A 26,424-nucleotide genomic window follows, 5' to 3' on the forward strand; every position below is an offset into this window, starting at 1 on the left:
TCCATAAGATGCTGCAATTTAAGAAAGTGAAAATGCAGAGCTGGTGTTTGTAAATCAGCCTGTTAATCAGAGAACGTCTTAAGGCTGCAAGTCTAGCTGGTACGTATGTGTGTGTAGGTGATGGGCAACCTATCATTTGATTGCACCCATGGAAGAACTTCACTTTGTTTCCAGCCCAGTAGATGATGTTGAGGTCCAGTCTGTGAGTTGCTCACAGTAAGCAAGTATGCCTAAAGACTGCACTGTCCAGTGTGGTTACAGAAAATACTGGTATGAATATTGATGTGCATCCTTAATAAATAGTGTTACTGTTCAGATGTGCTGAAGTGCCAAAGATCCTGAACAAGCTTGTAATTTGCAAAAGGCATCAGGTAGTCCCAAATGTTTAGTAAGGAGAGGTTCATGCTTGCTCTCATGTGCTTTGAGGTCTCTGAATTACAGAATTGAGTATTACTGTCCATTTAAAGTCAAGAAGCAAGGAATTTCGTCCTGTAAAATGCACGCAGAGTTGAAATTTCTTCCTTTATGTCCAGTTTTAATATTTGCTATTTACGGTTGCTAAACATGCTAAGTGTCTTTAAAGTGGCTAGATCTCCTATTTACAGTCAAGTCCCTATGTTCATTGTAGAGAAATTTTGAAAATAGCTGGAAAATTGTCACGTATTTTAAGGTAGGTGAATGCCATTGTCTTCTGTGAGTGCCAAGCAGTAAAACAGAGTTATTTTGGTGAGCTAAGAAAAAAACCAGAAAACTCAGAAAGCATGTTACTGTTCAAGCTAGATAGTAAATTTCAAGTAAACTGCTTTTGAAATTAATTAAATTCTGAGAGTCTCTAACTCAGGCTGACTTCTGGTTTCTGTTTTCACAAATATATTAAATGATGATAATGTCAGACTGTGGGAAATCCAGGGAAATCCCATACTCTAATAGAAGCAGACAATAATAATGTTTCTGGTAGTAACTGTGAGGTCAACAAAAGGCCCATGAAAAATAAACTTGATGTTTTGGGGGTAGAGGGGAAACAGATGGTAGTAGCAGCAAGTTAACAAGAAGTGAGATTTGGAAAAAGATAAACTGTTTCAGCTTTCCATTTTATTTATTTATTAAATAAAGTATTTCATGTTAAAACCAGTGTCTGTCTTGGGTATCCAGCATGAATCTATTCAAGTCATTCCCTGAAGATGAACCTTGTTAATGTGAGGATTTGCACAAGCTTGCCAGGGGGGGGTCTCAGATTTTTTCCCTTCGTTTGCTGCGATCTATCAAAGCTTTACCACGTGTGGGTTTTTACGACTGCCTAGCCTTTGTGGGGGAGGAGCGTAACATCTGCCAATATGAAGCAAAACATACTCAGCACAGTGAAATCACATCCTTTGTCGGCTGAATTGCATGTTAACCACAGCTGTGGCCAGCCCAGACGTATGGTAAGCCAGCCTGTGGGAATCGGTCGGCAATCAATCAGGGATCAATGCTAGTATCGTTGCTGCATTAGTACCACTGGATTACAACATCAAGAAAAGGAAGCTTGCGCCCAGAATAAATTCAGCTAGCAACAAGAGATGCAGAAAAAAGTAACACGTTGTGGAAATGTAAATGAAATAAAAATTAAAATGAAAATACTGTGTGGCATTATTTTCAAAATGTATTTGTTCTTTCTGGTTGAGAAAGGCACAGTTGTTAATATTCTCTTTATTTGCCAACATACATGGCTTGTAGTGCAGTGTCTGTTACTAAGTTGTGACAGGCTAGACTGTTGTAAAGCAAGGTACTTTGCATAATTAGTATGAAGACATGTGAACAGATGAGCACTAGTTCTTAGAAGTTAATGATGTCAATTATCTTTTCCCCCTTTTTTTCTTGGATCTAGTCCAAGATTAGCAGAATAACAAGTACCTCAACGTATAGTTTCTTAATTGGCCCAAGCACACTTTATTGCCAGATGCCACTTCAAAATGTGGCTTTGCCTTCTGACCCGCCTTCATCAGCAGTCAGATCAGCTTGCTGATATTTGAAAGTGTAGGGGTTTTTTTTGGTTTGGATCAGTAAGCTGATCTGATTTGGCACATGGCTTCAAGATCATCAGTGAAGATACAAAGGCAGTGATAAGGGTGAGACTGTCCCTTGCAGCACCCTGGTCTCTTACACTGGCTTAAGATGATGTAGAAATTGCATCTTCTGTTCAAAAGTGCATGTTGGAAAAATTCTCCCTTTTCACCTACTTTCAACTTCTTATTCACTTCTATAGCAGCCTGGTTGTCTGTGGTTGTCTTGTTGAACAGGACTGGATAAGTAGTTTGCAGCTCATGTCTTGTCCAAGTCTCATTGAAGTCCAGGAATTTGGGGCTTCCTTAGAAGGGCTTCATGTAATTGTGTTTTTGAACACACCTAATGCTGATTTTTCAGCAGCAAGCTACTGTGAAATTTAGTTGTGGTTATGTACGTGCATGGATCCAGAGCCACATCTTCCAGGAAAGTGTCCGGAAGCCCAGAGGGTTATGCTGTTATGCGGAGGTTCATTCTTCATTGTTTCTGTTTGAAATTGTGTTACTGTGGCAAAATGAAAAGGAGTAAAAAGTCAGTACTCTTACTAGGGCGCTTGCTTTGGAGGCGGGAACAGTCATGGATTTTTGTTCCCAGGACAGTTTCTTTGTTTTTGTCAGATGACTGTTTAATGTGAAATGCAAGAAAATGCCTTTTTTTTCTCTGACTTTATACACAGTTTAGCCTGTATTGTTTAAAAGCATGTAGTAAGAATTCTAATTATTCTCTTCACTATTTCTGAATAACATCTTTCTTCAGACACAGAAGTCTTCTGTTTTTAATGTCAGCCTTTGAATGTAATGATTTATACACACTTGAGATGACGTTGAAAATATTTCTATGAAGAAGCTTTTTCAAAGATTTTTTTCATAGAAACCACTTCTTTAAACGAGGCAAGGAAAAATATTCTGCTGAAGGCTGTTTAATATTAAGATTGAAATAAACATCTTTGTGGTCATACATCTCATTACGAAATAATGAACATATAATTTGCCCTACGCTTTTTCCTTTTATGTCAGGATTATCTCCAGAGGGAAGCGTAGCATTGAGATTCATCTTTCCTTGGCAGAAGTTTCCTAGCAGCTTAATCTGAGAACTTCATATTTTTTTAAGGGGTGCACCAAAGTTGTAGTTCTTGTGGGATACTGAAAGTAATTCTAGGAGAGTAAAATTCCTAACCTGAAATCAAAACTTAAGGAGGCAAAGAAATACCCAACCCAGAACAAACGTGCAAATACTTTCCTCCCCCAATTCCTCTCCCCCCCCTTCCCCTCAGTTTACTTGAACAGATCAGAAAATATTTTCACAGAGCTCAAGAAGACAAAAACAATGTGTGTTTTACTTTGCTCTGCTCTGGTCTCGTTGCACAGGCTCATAACATTACCTTTTATTTTACATGATAAACATACTTGATAAGGTCTACCTTTCATTGAAGCTGTTAGTGTGAAATTAAAATTTAAAGCTCTTAGGAGTAACATACCTTGTATCATATAATAATGCTTTTTAATAAATGGGAGTATCTTTCCCCACAAGTTCCTTACACAGAGTTTCCATACTTGTTCTTTTGTCAAACCGAGCCCTAACCATTCCTTTCTTCTAAAAGTGATCAGTATATAGGGAAAAAAAATGATAGCAAAATCTAGGTAGGTATTCATGCTGTGTTTATAATGCATAAGAGGTTTGAAAAATATTTTACAATCCAGAAAAACCTGTCTTTGGCTGGAGAATTACTTAAATTTGCCTTGAGAGTAGAAGTTGAACGCGAGTAGTAGAAGGTTTTTTTGCATCTTGTTTCTGAGAGAAGTTGAATGAAAATTGACCTTGTGCCTTCAGATGTGAAACATTCATAATATTTTTTCTGATGACAGTTTCTTTTCTCACGCTGAGCAGAAGCAGGAAGATGCATCCTCTGATATAGTAAATGTTTTAATAAAAGTCAGTCCAGAAGCTGCTTGTTGTGTCACTACAGAAGTCCTTGGGCATGCTTTCTCACAGTCCTTTCAATCTGTCCTTCAGATCGTCTCAGGAAGCATGGGTTTCTCCTAAACAGGGTTTTGCAGATAGGTCAAGAAGCATTTTTGTTTTCATGCGGGCTTTGTACATAAAGTTGTTTCTGTTGTCTTGTGTTTTACAGAGGCAGTAGCAATTCTCTTTGCCTGCAGCTCATCCTTAAACAACTGTAGGCTTGTTTGCATACTAACATATGAAATATGTCAAATTATTTTGTACCCACAGTGGAGAGTCTAGCAATTTTTTCTACTCTTGATGTTGTGACGTGGGAAGTGTAAAAATACAAGCACTGTATAGCTTGCCATAGCGGATCATCTCTCACCTAGCTAATCGGGGGTCCTGTTTAATGATGGGATGAAAATCTTCCAGAATAAGATACAAAACCTGAAGTTTGGACAGCTGTGAGATTCAGTTTTAGGTTAGGTATTAAAGATCTAATAATGAGAAGTTGCTAAAATGTGCAGCATAAAGTTTGATGTTTCTTTCACAGACTTCATAGCATCACCTCCATGGGCAACAACATCCGATAGTATCTGATTAGGTGTTTTTTGCTGTCATCAGTGGCTTTAATTTCTGTTTCTGGTATTTAAGACTGGGTCAAAGTATCTATTCATATATGCAGTGGACTGTGATACAGGACAGTGTATAATATGAATTGGGAAGTTTCAGGCAAAAAGAATAATTGAGGGATTCAGAACTCAAATAGGCAACCTAAAAACGGGAGAAAAATAGAACTGGAGTGTAGCTCCTATGAAAGTGTCTTCAAATGTTGCCTTTACTGCAGACGTTCGAATTGCACTTAGATTAGCTATAATGCAATCCTTTCGTGTTCATTCTGTCTTTCGGAGAAAGTAGAGCATGATAATTGTAGTATTACTGAAAAGATCTATTTGCTTTTTACTTTACTTAAAGGAACTATGAAAACAGGAATACTTGACCTTACTTGTTTGTTTGAGCTGATCATAAATTTAGCTGTTTAAGTGTTTCTGTAGGACATGTTTGTTTCCTAGAGCTGAACAGCTCATAGTTATATAAACAAGACTGTAAACAAGCAAACACATTCAGTAATATCAGCAGTGAAATTTCTTGCCTTCTCTCTGTATTAAAACAAGCTCACAAAGTGTTGCCTAGAAGCACGAATTATGTTGCTCTCTGGCTATTGTAGCTGAATTTTTTGCCTGGCTTAGATGCATATTGGACAACTGAATTAAACCTCATATAATAAACAATTTGTTTTGATTATGAAACTCTTGGTGAGACTTGGTATTGTTCAGTTTCTTTTTAATGTAGATTATCAAAGATTATACTTTAAACTTATAATTTTCCCAAACTGTTCATTTTAGAAAAATTTCATGGTTTTAAGATGGAAGTCATGAGAGAGGTAACATGCATCTTATGAAAATGATCTAGATATTTATTTGGGTATAGAGAGGAAAAAGTTCCTGCTTTTGTGATCGCATTAAGTATTAGTCAGTTAGAGTTGTTTTGAGCTGTGGTTTACTTTGACTGGAAACCCACTAGTATAAGTTCAGTTTGTTAATTTGTCTTGGAGGAAAAAAATTGTTCTTGAAAAGTAACGTTCTTCTGGAGTTCAGCTTTTGTTATGTTAAATGAGAGCATTGGCTCTATATTTTTTCCATTACAGACAAAATAAAATTCTAGAGAGTAATACCAGATGCAAGGAAGAACTGTAGCACCTGAAGCTTAAACAATGAGAGAAACCCCCCTAGTCAGGAGCTGTCTTATCTTGGAGCGCTCACTGAAATTGCTTTTTCTTTTCTGTCTGAAAGTTCCCTCGATTCTGCATTTCTGCTTATGTGTGTGCTTGTAATAACGACAGGGTGACCCATCTGAGTCTTTGTGATACTGGTAAGCAAAAGCATCACTGCAAAACCGCAAGTAGCTTGACACTGACACAAGGACGTGGATGAGACCCTGCAGGTTTGTGAGTGGAGGCAGAGTTCTCTGTGCCTTCCCCCCTTCGCCCCTATACAAATATCATGCTTTTCACGTTGATCTTGTAAGAGGTCTGGGATGTGTCCATGTTATGTAGTTACACAGGGTGGAAGAGGTCTGATGGTGCTGGAGGTGCTGAAACTCGCCTCTTGCAAACTCCTCCTGGGGTGTAGGAGCTACTGTGGTCCTTTCCCTTGTCAGCTTTCTATTCGGGCATCATCTGCACCATGTTGCTTTGCTCTCCACTTCTCTGGTAGAGAAAGGAGCGTTGCTGGCTTGGTGAGAGGAAACTTGAACAGAAATTTTTGCTAGAGGTTAGAGATTAAGAAGGTACTTGGTTAAAGGGGATAGTTACTGGTTCTAGTCTTCTCTCAGGCCTATGTACTTCATCTTTTAGTGGACAAAAATAAGTGATCTGGGGATGGTTTGATATGAGATCTAAATGTATTTCAAACAAAAGATACCCAAGTTGAAGTGTGTCCACTTAGCTTTTTTTCTTTATTATATAAACTAGGTCAACTCTTTAGCCTACCAAATTTGAGCACTTCAAAACACTGACCTTAAGGACAAATTCTCTTTCTTTTGCAGCTGCAGCCGCCTTCGAAACATTCAGAGTATCCTGACACAGAGCAGCAAATCTCAACCTGATGGAATCCTTTGCATCTTAGGTTAGTTTTACCTTCCCTCCCCTCCCTGTTCCCCCCCCTCCCCTTTTTTTTTTTTTTTTTTTTTTTGTTCTCACTGTACTGGTAAAGATACCATAAGTTTCAGAAAGATGATGATCATCTCCTTCCTGCCCCAAGCCTCAGTCCTGTTTCTCAGTGAATGGACAGCTATCTGATTGTTACACTCTTTTCTCCCTAAATAATTTTTAGGCCTATTTACTAATTTCAGGCAAACTTGCTACAATAGTAATAAGATCAACATTTTTGCAAGCCTTATGAAAATTCAGTGGCTGGAGGGAACAGAGAATCTTTGTTAATGTCCAGTTGAAGGAAAGATGAAGATAACTTAATCCATATCTATTTGGAGTAAACATTCAGCTGTCTAGGCACTGTTTGCTTTCTAGCTGATGCTTGCTGTAAAAGCTCAAGGCTGAAGGCACAATGCGTCTCAGCTGGTTTCCCTGTGGAGGGGGGAAGTGGAAGGGATTGGGAGGTGCTGAGGTTAAGGGTGTGGAGAAGAGCAGAGGAGCTCCAAGGTTAGGGATCATGATATGCATAGCTGTGGAGGGTGGTGGTTGAGAACAGGCTTGGCTTATAAGAGATGCAGGGAGAGGGGGGAATAATCAGAAAACTGACAGAATTAATAAAACCTGAATTTAGGGGGAGAGAGGTCTTGCCTTAGAAGTAATTCAAAATGCATTTGCAGAGTTGCATGAGAAACCCAAGAAGCAGTTATGAGTTAAATAGTGGTATAAAAACAGCATGTGGTTTCAGTGCTTTATTTCTTTTGGGGTTGGGAGAAAAGGACAATACAAAATAAAGCTGCATGTGCAAGTATTCTGTAGGAAAGTAACAGGTTTTTTTAATAGTGCTTTAATATAATTTCTGTATGTAACATTGACTCTTGTTTCTTATTATATAATCAGTATCAAGACATTAAAGGAAAAATTCAGGAATGATGGTTGAAATTCCTTAGAGAAAAGGACCAAGGAGTGATTGTTTAAATAATGTATTACAGTTAAAGATGGAGGAATCTAATGTAGCTCTAAAGAAGCTGTGTGTAGTAACAGGCTTGCATTAAGAAATCATACAACAACCTGTTTTTTTAGGGTTTCGTTGTTTTAATGAAGTAGCAAGAAAACTTGAAGAAGCTCATTTACTGAACCACAAAGAAATTGTAACTGTGTATAACCTACTTCTCTTTTGGTTGATGCTAACTGTACAATGTGACTCTTCCATATTCTCTAGCGTAACAGTTTAAGAAGTGTTTGGCTAAGTAGTAACTTTACAGCTAGAAGGTCTATAAGGTCACTGCATCAGCCTTCCAATGAAACTTAATCATACAGGGTAAAGTACTTGGGTTTTGCCTTTGATGCTTGTCTAATTTTATAAAATAATGTCAAGTTGTGCCATCTTGCCATTGACACTGTAGTATTTCTTGACTATTGTTGACTCTGGAGCTCCACTGTGTCCCAAGCAAAGAACAGTCCCTCAAAACGTTGTATGGCTTTAGGGAAAGCATTACAGGCAAAAGGTATTGCTTTGTGTAATCCTCAGTGTAATGTGGAGTATTAAGTCCATGCATAAGGCCGTGCCTCTTAATAAATAAGCATTTCTGCTATGGAAGTATAGGAAGTATGTTTTGTTATTAGACTTGTGCTTTGCACTAATCTTTTTCAGCACCCACAATGGGACTGTTGTCTAATCTGACCTAATGCAGCCTGCAGAATTTCTCGCATAACTTCTGATTAAGTAGGCATGTCACTCTGTTATAAATGCATTAAATCGGTCTTCAGATACAAGCCTCAGATGACAAAAAATATGTAGTCTTAGATTTTGAGTCCTGTTGACTTGTATGGAAAGCAGATACTCGAAACTGTTTTTTTTTTACAGTCAGTACATGTTATATTCCACTTGGCTGTCTTTAATGACCTAGAGTTAATGTATTTCCCTCACCCCAGCTTTAATTATACATACTGGGCTGTGAGATAAAAACAATATAAACTTTCATAGCTTCGCTTCAAGTAGATTAGTATTTATACTGAAATTAAAAACAGCATTGTGAGATTCCAGAGATGAGGACTGACCAATTATTGATACAACTATTTAAATGTAGTTACAGCTGATTTTTTTTTTTTTTTAAAGAATCCTGTCATGTTATTTTAAAGTGGTTGAATGGTAGCATTCCTGCATTCTTTGCTGGGGAGAAAAGGCATCACAACTGACAGGAAGAAGGAATTTAGAGGTTGGCATGTCAGCTGTCTTTAAAAAGCTGTGATGTCTCAGCTGGAGCGCGTTGCTGTTAAAGCTGCTAAAACCCCAGTATATTAAACTCCTTAAGTTGTACACTATTTTTTTAACAGCGGTGTTTCTTGTATCTTACCTTTTGGCAGAGACTTTCAGCTCATGGTTAAGTTGATCTGATTTCTGAGGATATGTGTTTAGTTTCAGTAGGGTATGACCATAAATCTGACTGTAGTTGTGGGTGTTCTGATTGTAGACAAACTGTTTCACAGGTCAGCATAGATAAGCTAAATTTTTTACAGACTTTGACATTTACTTTTTATTCTCCCTGAAGAGGATAGGAATACTTTAGAGGCTGTACCAGTAAATCTTTATTTTATCTTTTTTCTGTACATGTATTACTACCTACTTTTTTAGATGTCTTTTTTTTCCTCCATTATATCCATCCTACACAGAGCTCTTGCTCTTCGTATGTGGGAGAAACCTCACCAGCATTTATTACATTGCATTCATTGTTCATCCTATTTCCTTCCAAATAGAGACTATTTTAATGATTATTGTGCCACTTCTGATGGCAGTTCCACAACTGCATGTTGGTTTTGAACACACGTCTAAAGGTGATCTGTCCATTTTCTCCAGCCTCACCTTCCTGCTACCTCCCTGGTGTCCCTAGTGCTCACATGGCTGTTCAGTGTGTTATGGAACAACTGTTCTTTGTTTTGATCCTCAAGGGCATGTCAGAAGTGCATGGCTGGGACAAAAAGCAGAAGTTTTTACCTGTCGGCTATGTTTATGTCAGCTTAGCAACTGTGAAATCACAGATACAGGAGATGGTTGAGCTGAATACTTTTTGCTGCACAAAAGGGGAGTCTCAGACTGCTCCTCTTTCCTTTCCTCTCTTTTATCCCCACATGCATTTTTGCATCAGTGCTGGTGGTTGTTTGATATCTTGCACCCACTTCATCCTACTGAGCAGACAGATTTTTTTTTTCTTTTTTTACTTCCTCCCCCCGCCTCCCATCCATGTTTGGCCAGACTAGTTTTCTGCCAATTTAGCAAAGTGAATCAGCTTGCTGAGAGGTCAGATGAGCACTGACTACAGGAGAAGGAGCAGGAATGGCTCTTTGGGCCATTAGACTGAGTTAGACTGAGTCATTGTCTAACTACACCCTTGTCATGAGTTGGGAACAGGCTGGGAGTTACTAAACTCCCAGCTCAGCTGGAGACAAGCGTGGGGGTTTCCTAATTAATAGCTTTCCCTATTGTTCTGTTGAGGAGGACTCATATGCTTTCTGGAGGTATCTTATCTTTGTCATTGTTTCACTTCCTGTTTATTTTCCGCTAACTGTATCTGTTCATGTAACTCCCTATGTTTCTGTAGGATAGTATTAAAGCCTTAGTATGAAAGCTCCTGTCTGTACAGGATACTTAAAAAACCCCACAAAACAACAACAACAACAAAAAACCAAAACCACAAACCCCAAGTATTCTGCAGAGTTAATGGTTTTATGGTAAGCTAATGCCTTGCCTGCTAGCCTGTCAGAGCTCTGCAAGCAATAAATTCACCCATGTCCTCTGTTATAAGAGTTAAGCCCCCCCCCCTTGTTAACATATTTTTGTCTTCTCTTCCCCTCCTTCTGTCATTAATGGAAGAAGGAGGGTTTTGGTGTTTAGCTTTGAAGATCTCTGCTTCAAACCTGAAGAGCTGGTGCACCCAGATAAAACATCAAACTCTTCAAGTGATGGTGACAACTTTTTATGAGGACAGTTTCTCATTTTTCTTCTGATCTTCTAGATGTTATAATCATCTGTTTGTTCTTCTGTTTCACTATGTGTTATTCTGTTAGCCCGTCCCTGAGCACACCACCTTAGGCTTTGGAGACCCTAGCAATGAGCCTGATAAGAAAAAGTGCAAATGCCATGGCCGCTTTCATCCATGCTGTTTGGCCTGTAGTTGAGGGCGTCCTGTGAGATTAACATTTGATGTGATAGGTGATGTTTGCTTACAAAACATAAGTAATGCTGCTTGCAGACCAACTGATCTAACATCTTGCTGTCACTGAAAGGGAGTATCCTAACTCCTACTTTGTGCTAGATTTTTGCTCATCTGATTGCCTTCAAAAGTTGCCTTAGTTAGGCAAATAATCAGTAAAACAGATTATCTTCAGGACATTGTGTGTGCTAGCTTTCTAAGGCTATAGCTGGTTTCAAGGAGACTGATTACGTTTAAATGGAGTTCCCTAGAACAATGGGACGGTTGCTTCCTGGAAGAATGGAGTCTCCACACTTGATTGTAACTAAAATCCCACCTGGAGACAGGGACTTTGGTACCGGTATTAGTGTGTGGAGTCCCATTGAATTCTATATTACATCGGTATGCCTGCTTTCATGGGGCTGGAAATGTAAATTAAGAGAGACAGTGTGTTCTCTCTCCTCCCTCTGTTGCGCGCTCTCTCTGAGTTCCCAGATCCAGGGCAATCTGGTTATGCAGGAAATTATTGGCACAGCAAAGACAGAACATTGCAGCAGCGGGGGGAAATGAGTGACTGGGTCTGAGCATTCTTTAGCTGAGTCTTATCGATGCCATGATCCGAGTTACAGATTGACTCCTAAAGCTCTTGATACTCCCTTTGTCAAGGGATGCCTCCTAACCCACAGAATTGTGACTTGTTAAAAAGAGCATGGTCCAAGGTCATATGTATATGAATGGGAGATCAGTGCTAGAAGCTAGATAGCAGAGGAATGAGGATTCAGAGATTGTGGTAGGAAAGATTTTTGAGGACTGAGAAAGCTGGGGCAGGTGTGATGCAGCTTCCCCCTTTCCCCACACAGTTCGAGGAATGCAATGCTATAGTGTGTTATTGGTGGTAATAACCATGAAGCCATGAGCGGGGAGCAGTGCTACAGAGGTTCATAGCTTCAGCACAATTTAAAGTGATTTGAATTTGTCTCTTCTGTAGCCTTACATCAGATGTCAGATACCTTGGAATATACATGATCTATCCAAAGGCCAGTTACTAAGCAAACAAGGGAGTTTATTAAGATGTGGGATTCAGTAGCTGGATGCAGACACGGCATCTTGTTAGCACTTTAAAGCTGAAGTGTAACATAAAAAAAGGAAAATAATTGGGAGAACCTAGGGTTTGTTCCAATTTCTGTTAAGTTCGGGTGACTCTTGAGTAGTTTGGTTTCCGATGCAAGTTCTGAAACCCAGACATCCAGGCTGTGTTATTACATTATCAGTGTACTGATCTCTCCTTTGGACAGTAGTAACAAATCTTGTTTTGTTGGCAACCTTCCAGCTGTACCCTAATATAACTTGGTAGGAAAACTTGATGTTAGTCTTTATGAGAAGTTTTGTAACAGTCAAGACTGGTGGCCTCTGTCATGTTTGGATGTCAAGGATGCTTCTTCATGCATAGTTTTACTTGTGGAGAAAACTTGATTTATTACAGTAGAATTAGGAATTTTGACTGTGACTGTCTTTAAGAGAGATTAAAACATTTCCTAAATCTGTGGCCTGTTTCCTTTCTCCTTGTATTTATCTTCTATCTCTTCATGCTCCAGATCTTCGATTGTTTTAATTTTATTTTCCCAAGGACCGGAAAAGGCTTTCCTTGGAAGTTGTTCGTATACCATATGTTTTGTCAGAATATCTTTTCGTGATTTGTTAGAAGTCCGCACTGGCTTTCTGGTGACTCAGGGATTGCACTATAATACTGATAAGATAATGTTTAATCATGTATTCTAAAGCAGGAGATTTAGGTCACAGGATTAGTTTGTTAGGAAGCTTCAATCAAGAACATATTAATTAGAATGCATACTGCATACAGACAGATGTTTAAGTTTGAATTACTAGATAAAATTGAACTTTTGTCGATGCAGAGCACTGCAGAAAACTAGACTTATTTTTTTTAAGCAATGCCTGTGGATTAAGGTCAAGAGTGGAATAACTATGTGTGGCAATGAACTTGCAAAAACTCCTTTTTCCCTACCCTGTTTTCCCAGTATGTTCAACAGGCATAAGGGCCCACCAACTATGTGAGGGAGTTGAGTTAATACTCCTGTTTTAAAGTTTTCTTATTAGGGATGAAACCAAACTTTTCAGGTGTACAATGTTAGGACGCATAACACTTCACATATGGTTTTGCTTTTGCAGGAATAGATAGTCGGTACAATGAAGGTTGCAGGGAACTGGCAAACTATCTGCTTTTTGGGTTGTATAACCAGAATAACAACGACTTTGAAAGAACTGGGTTTCCTGAAGAAGTTCTTGATGGTGAGTAGCGTACTCAGCAATTTTACCTATTCTTCAGTTTCTCTGGAGGGAGGGTGAGCAGGAAAAGGGGCATACCTCAAAAAAAAAAAAAAGTCTGTAAGTCTGTAGTTGTGTGTATACACACCTGAAAAACAGTTCTTAAAAACTCTGCTGAAGAACTCTTGTTTTTAAACACGTTCCCCAAAATGTTCTAAACCTAAACAAATGCAGCCCATTATGAGGAGTCCGAGTTCAGCCATGGTATGTATGTACATGTGTTATCAATTATTGTGTGATCACACCTCTGGAGTTCTAAAATACTTTAACTCTTTTTTACTTGAACATAGTAACTCACTTTTGTAATATTTGGAAGGTGGCCAATCACCATGATCATAGATTATTATTCCCTTATTTGCATGAAACTTTGAATACCTACCCCATAAGCTGTAGTGCTAGTTTTTAGTTGGAGCAACCTTTTGATGTAGTATCAGGCAAGAGCAACTATAGTTTACAGTTTTTAAGTGCTCTGTAAGGACTCATCGCTGACAGTCTTGGCTTTTCAAAGGACAGGCTGATGCAAGTTCTTTGCAAGCCTTCAGAATAAACCCACAGTTGTTTGGAACAGTAAGAAGTACTGTTGTACTTGGAACTGTATATGGCTGCCAACTGTTTCTTTTTTTAAAAGTGAGGAATGATTGTGTATTCAAGTAGTTAAACAGTTTTTTTTTTTTTAATGAGGTGCATTATACGAAAAGTGTTTTCTATACAGTTTCTGTGGGTGTTTCTTTGTGCCCATATGATTCTTCTCTGTATGGAGTCTTGATGCTGGAATAATATTTGTTCTGCTTGTTGCAGATATAATCATATTAATAAAACGTGACAGTGTCCATCTGTACTGTAACCCTGTGAATTATAATCATCTTTTGCCATATGTGGCGTACTGGAGGAACTTGCATTTTCACTGTCTAACTGAAAATGAGGTAAGTGGAAAACGAATGCAGATGAGAATTGCTAATGAACTGACATTCAATGTGGAACTTTTTTTTAACATTCCTTACAGAAGTCTTTTCTTCTTTTTCATACTCAGCAGGGGAGTAATCTGCGTATATATATGGGTATTAATCATTTTGCTAATGTGTGCGAGAAGAATATGCTTTTAATACTTTGTGTTTGTTGGAGCATGAAGACAAATTGCTCCCCTCTCCCACTAATTACTATTGTTTTGACATGAGTCAATGATCTTTTAATGAGGAAAAACATGTGGGTTGTGAGAAATGAAGAATCTGAATCAAGTACCACAGTCAACACTGAGATTTCCAATGATGGCCTTATTTGCTACCAAAGCGGTGTTTTAACGCGTTGTTTGCCAATAGTTTTAGAATACTAGAAAAGATTGGTTTAGTAAGCCATATAAAATCAAGAAACTTCATTATGTATTTTCACTTTGACTTTCAAGTCTTCCTTTCAAGAGCTATTAACCTCTCTTTCACTGGACTGTGTGAGTGATGTGAGTTTCATCTTGCATTTAGAAGTCAAGGTATTCTTAGAAAAGCTGTGTTTATCATGGTGAAGTACTCTTAGAGGAGCCAAAAATGAAAATACTGTTTGTCTAGGTGTAGTATAAGAACCCTTTATTGCATTTGAGACTGGAAATGCTTCTTCCTAAATGCCATCATGAGAAGCTTCTCTCCGGGCCCCCCGCCCCACCGACCCCGTTCAGTTCTTTGTAGTTCCTTTTCTAAATTAGAATTACACTGAATTCTGAAGGGAGTGGGTTAGGAGCCTGCAATGTCAATGCGTGAAGCTGGTGGAAGAATGAGTGGGGAGGGTAGGGAGAGAAACCCTTTGTTCCCTTGAGTTTCCAGCTTAAAAGCAATGGGGCTTATGATAGACTGCTTGTTTTTTTTTATGTGGCTGGCTGATAGTTCAGATCACAGAATTATGAAATAATTCAGGTTAGAAGGGAGCACTGGAGATCATCTTGTCCTACCTCCTGCTTAAGGCAGGCTTAGCGATGAGGTCAGATCAGGTTACTTGAGGTTTTTTGCAGCTGGATGTTGAAAGTGTCCAAGGATGATGACTGCAGAACTCTTGGCTATCTGCTCCATTACCTGACTGTCCTAATAGTGAAAAAGTATTTCCTTTTATCCAATCTGAACCTCTCTTCTTTTAAATCGTGCCTTTTGCCATGCGTCCTGCAACTGCAGACCGCTGTGGCGACCCTGGCTTCACCATCTCAGTAACATTATTGTGGGAGCTGGATGGCAGCTATGAGGTCCAGCCATTGCCTTCCCTAGGCTGAACAAGCGTGGGTCTTTCCCTGTAGGACAAGCATTCCAACCCACTGATCATCGTGGTGGCCCTCCACTGAACTTGCTCCAGTTTGTCAGTGTCCATTGTATGTGGGTCCCATAACTTGATACAGTGTTCTAGATACCATCCCATGAGTGCTGCTTAGAGGGGGATAATTACTTTGTGTTAAGATGTAAACAGCTGAGCTAAGGTTAAAGCATGCTGTAGCAAAATCTAAAGCCTGGCTTCATAAGGTTTTTCTGTTGCCAAAATTCCTATTGAAAGGGCAAATCTTGAAGCATACCTAATGGTGGTAAAACACATGCATTTTGGAATCAAGAGTAGAGTAGTTCTTAACACAGTATTGCTAGTACAACTGCAGTCTCAGCTATTGAATTTTAAGCTGCATCTGCTTATGGGCTTTTATATGACTTATCGTGCTAAGTAGTAACCTTAATCACACAGTACTGGCTTGAAATAAGGGTGTAACCAGAAAGGTAAACCATATGCCTTGCTGTCTGTGGAAATGAATGGAAAAGTTTGATTTCTGAAGCTGAAAGTATAAAGTTTACTTCATTGCTGTTTCATGTGAATGACCTGAGCGATGCACTTCAGTCACATTTCTAATGTATAAGAATTGCCAGTTTCCTAGATTGCTTCTGAAAGAGAAACAAAAAAACTGTTGCTGTGTCAGGCTTTAAGTGCATCCTGTTTACAGGAGGATTGCCTGTGGTAGCTTTTAAGCATTTTTTTTCTTCTTTTCAGCGATAGAAATAACTTTTGCTTGCTTGTGTAAAAATGAAGCCAAAAAAGCTCAAGAGTTTTGGAAATAAAGCAAGCAATGCCATACCTGGCTCTGTGCAGCTCTTGATGAACCTGGAAAACCTACAGCATCTCCTTCCTTTCTTCTTTCCTACTTGCCTTTAAGTAGACCATAGGAATTTAAGTGAATATCCTGGTTACTGGGAGAAAAAACATATTAATAAAGAATACCCATTTTCAAAATGGCCAAGCAAGATAAAGTACTGAAATTTGATGCATACTGGATAAGCTTTCTCGGTGTCGTGACGGTACTGTTTATGGAACGGGCTGTATTTATACCTGCAATAGCAGATAGTGAGCAAGCCTTTAGCACCCTGCCAAAACCCAAGTTCTTATTCTAATGGCATTTTAAGTCTTGAGAAACTGGCAGTTGTTTGGGGCTTGGCTTTGAACTGAAACTTTGATCTGGCTTCCTGGGATTGAAGAAAGAACACATCATGGAGGAACTTGGGCTGCATCTTAAATTCAGGCTTGTCTTAAAAGAACTTGTTCTTAAAATAAATTTGTTGGGTGTACCCTGAAGCTTACAAGAGCTATATACAAAAAGTTCATAATCACGTAATTTACCTTGATATTAAGTTCAGAGCACTGTACATAAAAAAAAAAAAAAAAAAAAAAAAAAAAAAAAAAAAAAGACAAAACACTACTGCCTTCTGATCTTGCTCCAGAAAGCAAGTGACTCTTGAAGTACCCAGCAGGGCTAGGCCTGTTGGTTTCAGACTTGCTGCTAAACTGTACCTTTTCAGATAAAAATCAGAGAGCATTTTTAGGTTTTTGTTCTGTTAAAAAAATGATTTTTGTGTGATTTATCTCTTCGGTCTAGTTTTTATTTTTTCTGACAACTTCAGTCTGCTACTAGTGTGAAACAGCAAGATGGTGTTGCATGGTGGTGTCTCCTCTTCTTTCCTCTTCCTTTTCCTACATATACCTCTCCCTCAGACAGAAATTGGTTCTCATTGCTTGTTCTGTGACCTGAGGCATATCTTGTCAGTTGGCTTTCCTGGTTTAGTGTTGTTAGGCTGGTAATACTTTATTTTTTTTCCTCAGCGGCCAGTTTTTTGTGGCACATCAGTTGGTATTGTCAAAATATCTTTTATTGTTTGAAAATTGTCCAGAATCTAGTAGATGATGTTGAAAGACTTCACTGAAAGCTGAAAATTAAGTGTATAATTATGTCTTTCTATAATCTTATTAAAAACCTTGCTCTGAAGTTTGATTTTTAAAGAATTTTCCATTGGCTTGAATACATCACTGCCATGGTGGAGTTTCCAAAATATAGAGACTCAAGAGGTTCTTTAACTTCTGGAGGCTGTAGGTAATATTTTAGTGGATTACATGACATTTGCTATGGAATTAAAACGGTAGAATACATATTCTCTTTAGAGCAAAACTGACAATCAAATTAGGCATGCCTTATCAAATTTTATTTTAAACAACTTCTTTCAGTATGAAGATGAAGAAGCTGCAGAGGAATTCAAAATTTCCAGCTTTGTAGACATGGTTCGAGATTGCAGTCGCATTGGTATTCCATACAGCTGCCAAGGTAGGTTAGCTTGTTTTATGCTTATAGTGTAAGTGTTTTGCAGCATGCAAGTCATGCAGTTCAGGGAATGAAGATTTCCTTGCCTTTGGTAAGAAAATAAGGATTAATACATCAGTAGTTTCCTTTTAGCCTCTTTTCACTTGAGTTGGATTTCTTTCTGAAAAATGTAAGCCCTTAGACTTCATCTGAAGAGTGTGAATGCTCACAGCGTGAGGCAAAGAAGTAATTTGCATTCAGAGAAGTGTGTTCTGCTGCTACAGAAGTTCTCTGTTCAGATGGGAGCTCCAGATAAATACTTCTTTATGTAAGGAAAAATTAAACATTTCGTTATGCAAGTTTTCCTTTTTTAGCACTGAAAAAACTGGACTGCATGACTTCCTGTTATGATCGGTAGCCAGCCTTGCAGCCTGAACAACGTAATCTTACATTGTTTGGTAAAGTGTACTTTGCAGTATCCCCAACAGTGAATAATGCAGAAGTAATGCGGCGCATGTACTTCACTGTGCAGCATAAGCATGTGGGGGTTTTGCTCCCTAGTACAGTAGGTGAGAGGCAAACAAAAAAAAAAAAGCTTTCTATTTTTGAACCATATATGTTCAAACCAAGCTAATTCAGGGGTTTGTTTTTTTTTGGTTGAGTTTGTTTTTCTTTTTTTTTTTAATTCCTAATTCTTCATTGCTTCTCTTGAGGAAAGAATGACATGCTCTGACTGCCTGGAAAATCATTAATGGGTCAGGGCATGGGGGAAGGATGGTGGTTCTTTGTTAGGAAGTATCTAAAGAAGGTGTGTAGATTAAGGATGATAACCACACTTCACTTCAGATGGCTTACAGCTTCACTGATGAGTACCAGGCTGAATAGTTGTCATCTACACCAACTTAAAATTCTGATTAACATGGGGATTATGTTGACAGTATTTTAATTAAGGCCAAATATTTGAAGAAATTAGAGTAAACAAAGCTTCCTGTTTATTATCTTGAATTTTAAAGGGCACAATTACTAATGGTCTTAGAATGAAATTTGTAAGGAGACACAATATCCTTTACTAGACCAATAGCTGGAAAAAACGGGCAAAATTTGGGGTGTAGAGAAAGGAGTTTCTAAAAGCTACCGTCTTAACAAAAAAAGTTTTTTCAATTGCAGATTTCAAGTTGTACAAAGACAGGAAAATTGTCATCCTTTATTAGAATCTCGGAACAACTCTTAAGATCTCATAGAAAGTTAAACTGCTAGTATTTGTGAGAGAATGTCTCTATGAAACATTTCTTTTGCAGGTCATCTACAGATATTTGATATGTTCATTGTTGAAAAGTGGCCAATAGTGCAGGCTTTTGCGCTGGAAGGAATTGGGGGTGATGGCTTCTTTACAATGAAATATGAAGTAAGTAGTTACATTTTTCATTTTCTTCCATTTCCATTCTGAAGCAGAAATTGAATCATGGAGTTTTTTCTGTTGGAAAGTACCTTTTGAGATCATCTGGTTCTGACTCCTCACTCAAGTGAGCTTCTAAGTTGGATGAAGTTTTTCAGGCTCTTATGAAGCTGAATTTTGAATGTGCAAGGATGGAGACACCACCGTCTTGCTGAGAAACTGTTATGAGCTACACAGCACTCTGTCCTGGATAAACCATGATTGTTTGGTTCCCCCTCAGCCTCACTGCTGTGATTTAAAACTTTCTTGCTTATCTTCTAGAGCCTCCTCTAGCAATAACAAAACCACTTTTTTTTAACTCTGCTAGATGGGTGTAGATCTTCAGGAGCTTTGCAGGAGAAACTGGTTAGTGACAAATACCTTGAAGCGAACTGAGAAAATCAGAAGTGACTGTATTTCTTGGGTCACTGGGTTTGACACAAGAGATGCATCTACTTTTCTCACCAACGTTGTATATTCTTGGGTTGTCATAGCCTGCTGAATAGGGCAACAGTCAAGATTTTGAATGGTGCTCCTAGTTTTAATAATGATTTGCTGTTCCACTCTGAGCAACTTTTGTCATTGGATTTGCCTATTATTAAATATACTCTAACAGCATCTTCAGAGCACAGCTTTGTATTTATGTACTTGTTTGAAGCTTCTTTTATTTAAATTTTCTTGGACCTCTGCCACAGAAATGCAGATGTCCTGTTTTTCTTGTCACTCCTCTATTTTTACAGCCACAATGTTCTTTGACTTCTGACAACTGGAAAAAACCCAAGGAATTAATAGTACCATTGTTAAAGTCTTATCACATGTAGTACTGTACATACTTGCTCAAAAATCTATTATGTGAGTTCAAGAGTGCCTTTCTCTGAGCACTGTACTCTTCCCACTGATACCTTTTTTCATCCTTTTTCTTTCTTCATTCCATCACTAGTACTGTAATCATCTTGCTGTGTGAATCTGTAAAAACCATTAAATACAAAGTGCAAGTAGATGAGCATCCTTGTGGATGTCTGCCTAAGTATCAATAGCCCTGCTTGATGTCTGAAATGAGTCAATGAAAATTTGACTGTGAATTCAGGAGTTGTTTGGGTCTTTAACTGCCCTTGCCAATTCATTTCATGAATCCATAGAGGCTTTGAGAAAATGTGTAGAAACAGTGTGCAATGACTTTGTAAAGACAGAGCCTCTGCTATTTCATTGTGGGAGTTGATACTGTCTTAATAGCACTCTTGCAGATTTAAAAAGGAGCAATGAAAATTCTCGGTATCTGGTTTAAGAGTAAGCATGTTGGCTCTGGCAGTTCAGCCAGTTCCAGTTTGAGTTCTTGCTTTCTTCCTCCTTAAAGTCATAAGGGGGTTTCAAGTGGGAAGTGACATTCTTAACTACTTACGTAACTGTTTATGCATGGTTATATGTTAGGCAGCTGCTATATGCCACAGATGGGGAGGAAAAACCAATCTATGGGAGGAAGTACATTTGGGATCACTGTAAATGATCTATAAATGAATACTTCTGCCATTATTAAAAGGGGGAACTCTCTGTGCATTTTTAGCTCCTCAGACTGACTTTCCCTTTGCTGTGCGTTCTATGCTGTTAGATTTGAAGATAATCTAATGATGATAACGTTCATTTTTTTTGTGCAGTGTTTTAAGGGCTGTTGCTCTCTTACTACAGAAGTCAAGAGTTGCTCAAGGTGCTGTAATCCAGAGAATTTACTGTACTGTTAAGTGAATGGAAGTGATGTCTGGGAAGTCATTACTGCTGTATCTAATAATATGAGTAACTGGAATAACTGTAAAGCAATGGTTTAAGAAAATTCCAGTCAGTGTTGCATTTTTTAATTAAGTGTGTGGTGGGGATCCCTGTAAATGCAGAAATTATTCAGATACAAGTGTCCCTTAAGAATATATTTTGAATACTGTTCTTATATGCATCATCTTACTACTGGGAGAAGGTATTGCAAATTGCTAAGTTAAACTAGCTTAGCCTAAATTTACATTATGCTTACAGCAAGAATTGGCTGGTGCGTGGGATAAGTAACCGTGGAGTCTGCTTCTTGTCTGTCTTCTCAGAAAACTGATCTTTCCCTTTTGCTTGCACAAGCTGATACTATTCTTTGCTATTAACTCAATTTGAAAAACCTTGTGAAATGATTTTTTGAAAGCTGCAAGCAGAACTTTGCACATACTTTAAACCCTCGCTTGAGGAGATGAGTCTCTGAAGCATCCAGAACGCTTGAATCTGGTCAATTCTTTTGTAACCAGTAGTGTAATTCAGAATTAAGGAGGACTTAGGCTGGGCAGTGTGCTGCAAGTGTGTTTCAGTGTGGCTTAAACCTGAATCTTTCGCATTCTTCATGGTGTTTTTCACAGAAGTGTGTTTTAAAATCTTTTTCAGTTAATGGATGTCAGTGTTGACTTATGGAAGACATACAGCAAAATGGATCCTGTTTCCTTGGAGGACTTGCTCTTTGAGGTAATGCAGGTGAAATACTCTGCATCAGCTACTAGTCTGTTAGTGTAGCTGCAGAGCAAAATTGTTGTGATTTTGTTTGATTTTAATAGTGCTTACGGACTTAATCTACTGGCTTTGCATACTGTTGTTCGCAAGGTCTCTTTCCTTTCCTCAAAACTACCACAAAGTCCACAAAACATTAAAATAGCTTGTCTGTGATTCCTTGAATTTCTTAATTTGCCTGAAATTCTCCTAACAGTTTTTCTAAATAGTGTGACTATTTTTCAGGTCATAGGACTATGTACAAAGTACAGCAAGTTGGTATGTCTGTGTGTGATAATCCTCCTTTTGGAGCGATGGGGGGCAAAAAAAAATCCGCTTTAACATACAGCCATTCTTCCAGGAAGAAACACTTTAAGGATTGCTTCGTAGCTACTTTAAGTGGGTAACAGTGACACACAGTGGCTGCCCTGATGCTTTATGAAATACAAACACAGTGTAAAGTGATTCCTCATTTCAATGCGATGGCTTGTTCTCAGTGCTAGAGAAGAAAGCAGTGTATGAGTATTAGTATGTACTATTTTGTTGTTAATTTTTTATTAATTTCTAAGTTGGCAGAAAAATAGGCTTTTAATATGTATTATTTAAGTATCCTTTATTAATAGAATGCTGGTAGTTCACACCAATTTGGTGATTTAGTCAACCGCTGTAATGAAAATTAATGTCATACAGTTTACAAGGCTGTCAGTCTAAATAATCTCTCTCTGGTGCTTCACTTCCCCCTTTCTATGGAAGTGAGAGAAATGTTTGGGACTTTTCTTGTACCTGATAAGTCTACCCTGAAACAGACTTACTTACCCTATTTTGAAGTTTTAAACCTGAAAGTTGTTGTTATGTTGGCTTCAGATTTTCTGAAGAAAAAAAAAAGGGGGGGGGGGCTTTCATACAATTCTGGTTTCATAGAAATTGGTGATTTGAAAAATGATTTTCTCAGTGAGGGTGAAGTTAGGTGATCCTAAAGAACGTTTGAAGCTTGTATATGTTTATACTTTTTTGTTGACACAGCTTTGATTTCAGAAAGTTTTGATTTGACCTCTACTTGGGATTTAAAAGAACCTTCTGTGCAATATTGGCATGTTCCAAAAAATTGAGAAAAGCACTTTTAGTTCTTAGCTTCTATGAAAAGCTTGAGACTGGAATATTCTCCAGCGATACGTTCCTCCCTCTAAATATTAACCTTCATTTTAAAGCTCTAATGTAGGCTTTATTAATGTTCTGGAAGGCTGATAAGATTTCATCAACATTCATTCTTTAAATTTCATTTATTGCTGCATTAATGAAGTGGCTGAAGTAAAATACTGTGTAATACTTACACCACTGCTAAAATAATAGTTCTGGTTTTGCCTGTTATATATATATCTGAAAAACTACACTGTCTAAAATCAGGATGTCTCTCATCTTCCAAGTTAGTATGTGACAAGTAACTGAAAGTAATCTTGAGAGTGTTTTAAAATTGCCTAGTTCTGTAAGGTTCCTGTTTTATCAGCATGGCACACTCTTTTTATTGATTCTCTGATTTTTTTAATTTGAATGCAACACTTACCTGTAGTCATCGTCCTTTTTTTATTCTGCTTTAGTGAGATGTTACTGATATTTCCTTTTCTACTTACCATTTTTTTTTACAAATGCGGATGAAGAAATGACTGTCTGCCACTTGCATACCATGAGCTTCCCAAATTCCCCACCCTGTTCCTCATTTTCTATGCACAAGCTTACTTAACATCAGATACAAATTACTGCAGAACCATACACAGATTTAAGAACTGAAAATTAAATCTCTCCAAGTGTTTGTTTTGGAAGTCTTATGGGAAACATGAGATCTGAGTTATGAATGATCTCAAAACAGTGTACTTGGCTTAAAAGCAGGTAGTGCAGGGCTCTGGTCCCTTTCTCTCTTCTGCATCTTCTCTCTCTTAAAAAAACCCCAAACGGACCCCAAACAAACAAACGAAAAACCACACACTGAAAAAAGACCCCCTAACATCCAGCAGAAAGTCCTTATCTTTTTCTTGTACTTACTGTTTCATTGGGCAGGTTGTATTCTATACTGCACAGTGCAATCTAATCTAAGTTGTTCTAAAGTAATTTGTCTTCATTTAGTACAACCTGTGACTTCCTTTCTCTGGTGTAACACTTGCCTTAGTAAGTAATGTTGGATATTCTTCTTCTAGGATTTAATGATTTTTGAACACCAGTGGACCAACTTTTTTGCTAATTTTGATACCGAAATTCCCTTCATTCTGGAACTATCAGAATCTCAGGCGGGGGAGGTATGCTTGCTTCAGTAATCCTTTGAAAGGCTAGTGTCATCCATGCAGAAGTAATAAGTATTGAGCATTGGGGTTTTTTGGGGGGGTGGTTGTTTTGTTTTGTTTTCTCCCTACCCCCATCTCACCTTTCATGTTTGATGAGTAGAAACCTATTGTTTTTTCTAAGTTCACCACCCACCTTACCTATCCATGGTATGATGGTTTAGGACTACCTGGTATAATTCAGTTGAGTGTTTGTTCACTGATGATTGAGCTTAGCTGATTTATGTCTGCACAACAGATCCCTATTTGTAGGTAGATTGACTTTCATTTTGGTGGAAGCTCTGGTATGTGCACTTCCCAACAAGTTGAGGTTGCACATATCAAATCCAAACGTAACTGATGGTAACATACAGCATGGGTGAAAATAGCATGGTATTTTTGGTAGTGGATGTTGCTTTTTAAGCATATATGAGACTTAATGGAGGTTGGAAGTAGTTTTTGAGAGTTCAGGAGCTTTGTCCGAGAAGGACAATTCAGGTTTGTTCTTAATGATAGTGAGAATATATCACACTTCCTGTTCATTTCCTTGTTAATCAGTTGTTTTGTTTTTAATTCTTCACAGCCCTTCAGAAGTTATTTCAGTCATGGAATGATCTCAAGCCATATAACAGATAACAGGTATTACTCATTCCCTGTGAATTTGTGGTGTCACTAGTATCTTGATACGTTCTTTCCATATCTCTGATGCCATAATGCTTATAAGTCCTTTTAGGACCATCTTAGTATATCACATCTCATCTTTGCATATTTAAAAAAAACATGCAAATGCACTTCTGGGAAGGATAAGATGAATTTTCATGGGATTTAATGCTGTAGTTATTACATATACAATGTCAGTATGTTTGAAACCATCCACCTTGTGCATCCTAGTATCAATTTCTTCATGGTCAGATATCTAAACAAACTCATGAACTCAATACACAGCATAGCTATGTTTGAAAATGTTGGTCCTGTTTATATGATACTCAAAACCAATTAAAATATGATGGTTCAAGAGGTCAGTATACTTTTATGAGTCACAGATTGCACAAGACCAATGCTTAAAGCAGGGCAGTTAAAAACCCAAATTTTAGCCAATATAAGCTGGACAATACAGGTCAGCTTTATTTTATTTCAGAATAGAATTTTAACTGAGAGAAAGGTTGTTTGTCATATGTAGCAAAACCGAGCGTTCTGCTGTTCTGAGCTAAGTAAAGGTTGCTTAGCTACCTGACTGTGTCTTGAGATTCTTCTTTATTTGAAATTAAACAGTGGAGTTCAATGTCCTTTATTGTTTTCAGCATCCTATGTTGTTTGCATTTAAATAATGAAAAGAAAAACCTTGACCTCTCCAGTTGAGTCTTGGGCCCAAAGCCAGAACTAAAACCACAATAGTTTTGTTTAATTCCAATATAGTAATTTGGGTTTTTTTTCAAGATGGTAAATTTTAAACTAGTCAGCTTTTCAAGGCAATTTATTTTAAAAAAAGAGGAAAAAACCCCTTTTAATAGCATTTGGGGAACAGCCTTGAGATATGTTCTTGTATATGAAAGAAATTATAGTCTTGTTAACTCGAGTGCCTTTTGTTTTTTTCTCTGGAACTTGGTCTTTTCAATGAGAAGCTTTCTGCAGCTGTAGTAAATTTTTTTTTTGTCCTACTTTTTTCATGAGAAATTCAGTAGTTTGTCCATCAGACTTGAAAGCTTTGATTTAATTTATTGTTTGTAAGTTTTCTTCAAGTATTTTGGTGGTGATACATTCTTTTCTCCTTAGCCCTAGCCGGCAGCCCTTTGTTCTGTTTGGTAGCCACTCAACTAAGGAAAACTTGAACTCTGGTAACTTTAATTTTCCATCAGAAGGACATCTTGTTCGAAACACTGGCCTTGGTGGAAGCACTGCTAAGCATATGGTAAGGCTTTTAAGTAGTTATCTGATATTTTGAAACTGTGTATATTTTCTTTTTCTTTGTGTATTTTTTGTGCCCTTAAAATGCTTACTTTCCACGAGTTAAATACCCAGTTCTTTGTAACGTATAAAAACATACGTTACCTTAACAGTCAGTTTAAGGAACAAACTTCCTTTCTTTCTCTTTCCAAGTCAAACTATACTGGGTGTTTCATCAGGGACTGCTGAATGAGTTAAAATATTTTGTCCCCTGTAAAAAGACAAGTTTTTAAACACTTGTGGTGCTGTAAATATGTGGGGTGGGGGAGAGGGAGTTGCTGTTTGTGAGGACGTTTGTCCTAGCCATAAAGTGAAAATCTTTGTGATGGTAGCATATGATGTACTTAACTCTGACACACAGATTTTATTTCAATCAGAATTATTTAGCCATTTCTTAAAAAGAAATGGACAGACCCTTTTTTTGA

At 37.9% G+C, this 26,424-nt stretch overlaps 1 protein-coding gene across 2 annotated transcripts in view; it reads left to right on the forward strand.

The window, feature by feature from the left end:
• Window positions 1-26,424, forward strand: part of DNAAF9 (dynein axonemal assembly factor 9) — a 78,825-nt gene that overhangs the window by 3,999 nt on the left and 48,402 nt on the right. For both annotated transcript variants that reach the window (XR_012652607.1, XM_075044040.1), the window contains exons 2-10: window positions 6,595-6,674; window positions 13,075-13,194; window positions 14,029-14,153; window positions 17,734-17,830; window positions 19,105-19,211; window positions 21,648-21,725; window positions 23,936-24,034; window positions 24,639-24,694; window positions 25,829-25,964. Coding sequence is in view for 1 of the 2 variants with exons in the window: in XM_075044040.1 (XP_074900141.1) it covers window positions 6,595-6,674; window positions 13,075-13,194; window positions 14,029-14,153; window positions 17,734-17,830; window positions 19,105-19,211; window positions 21,648-21,725; window positions 23,936-24,034; window positions 24,639-24,694; window positions 25,829-25,964 (898 nt within the window). In the remaining variant the exon portion in view is untranslated. The remainder of the gene's footprint in view (window positions 1-6,594; window positions 6,675-13,074; window positions 13,195-14,028; window positions 14,154-17,733; window positions 17,831-19,104; window positions 19,212-21,647; window positions 21,726-23,935; window positions 24,035-24,638; window positions 24,695-25,828; window positions 25,965-26,424) is intronic.

This window comes from Buteo buteo, chromosome 1, assembly GCF_964188355.1.
Source record: "Buteo buteo chromosome 1, bButBut1.hap1.1, whole genome shotgun sequence".
Taxonomy (NCBI): domain Eukaryota; kingdom Metazoa; phylum Chordata; class Aves; order Accipitriformes; family Accipitridae; genus Buteo; species Buteo buteo.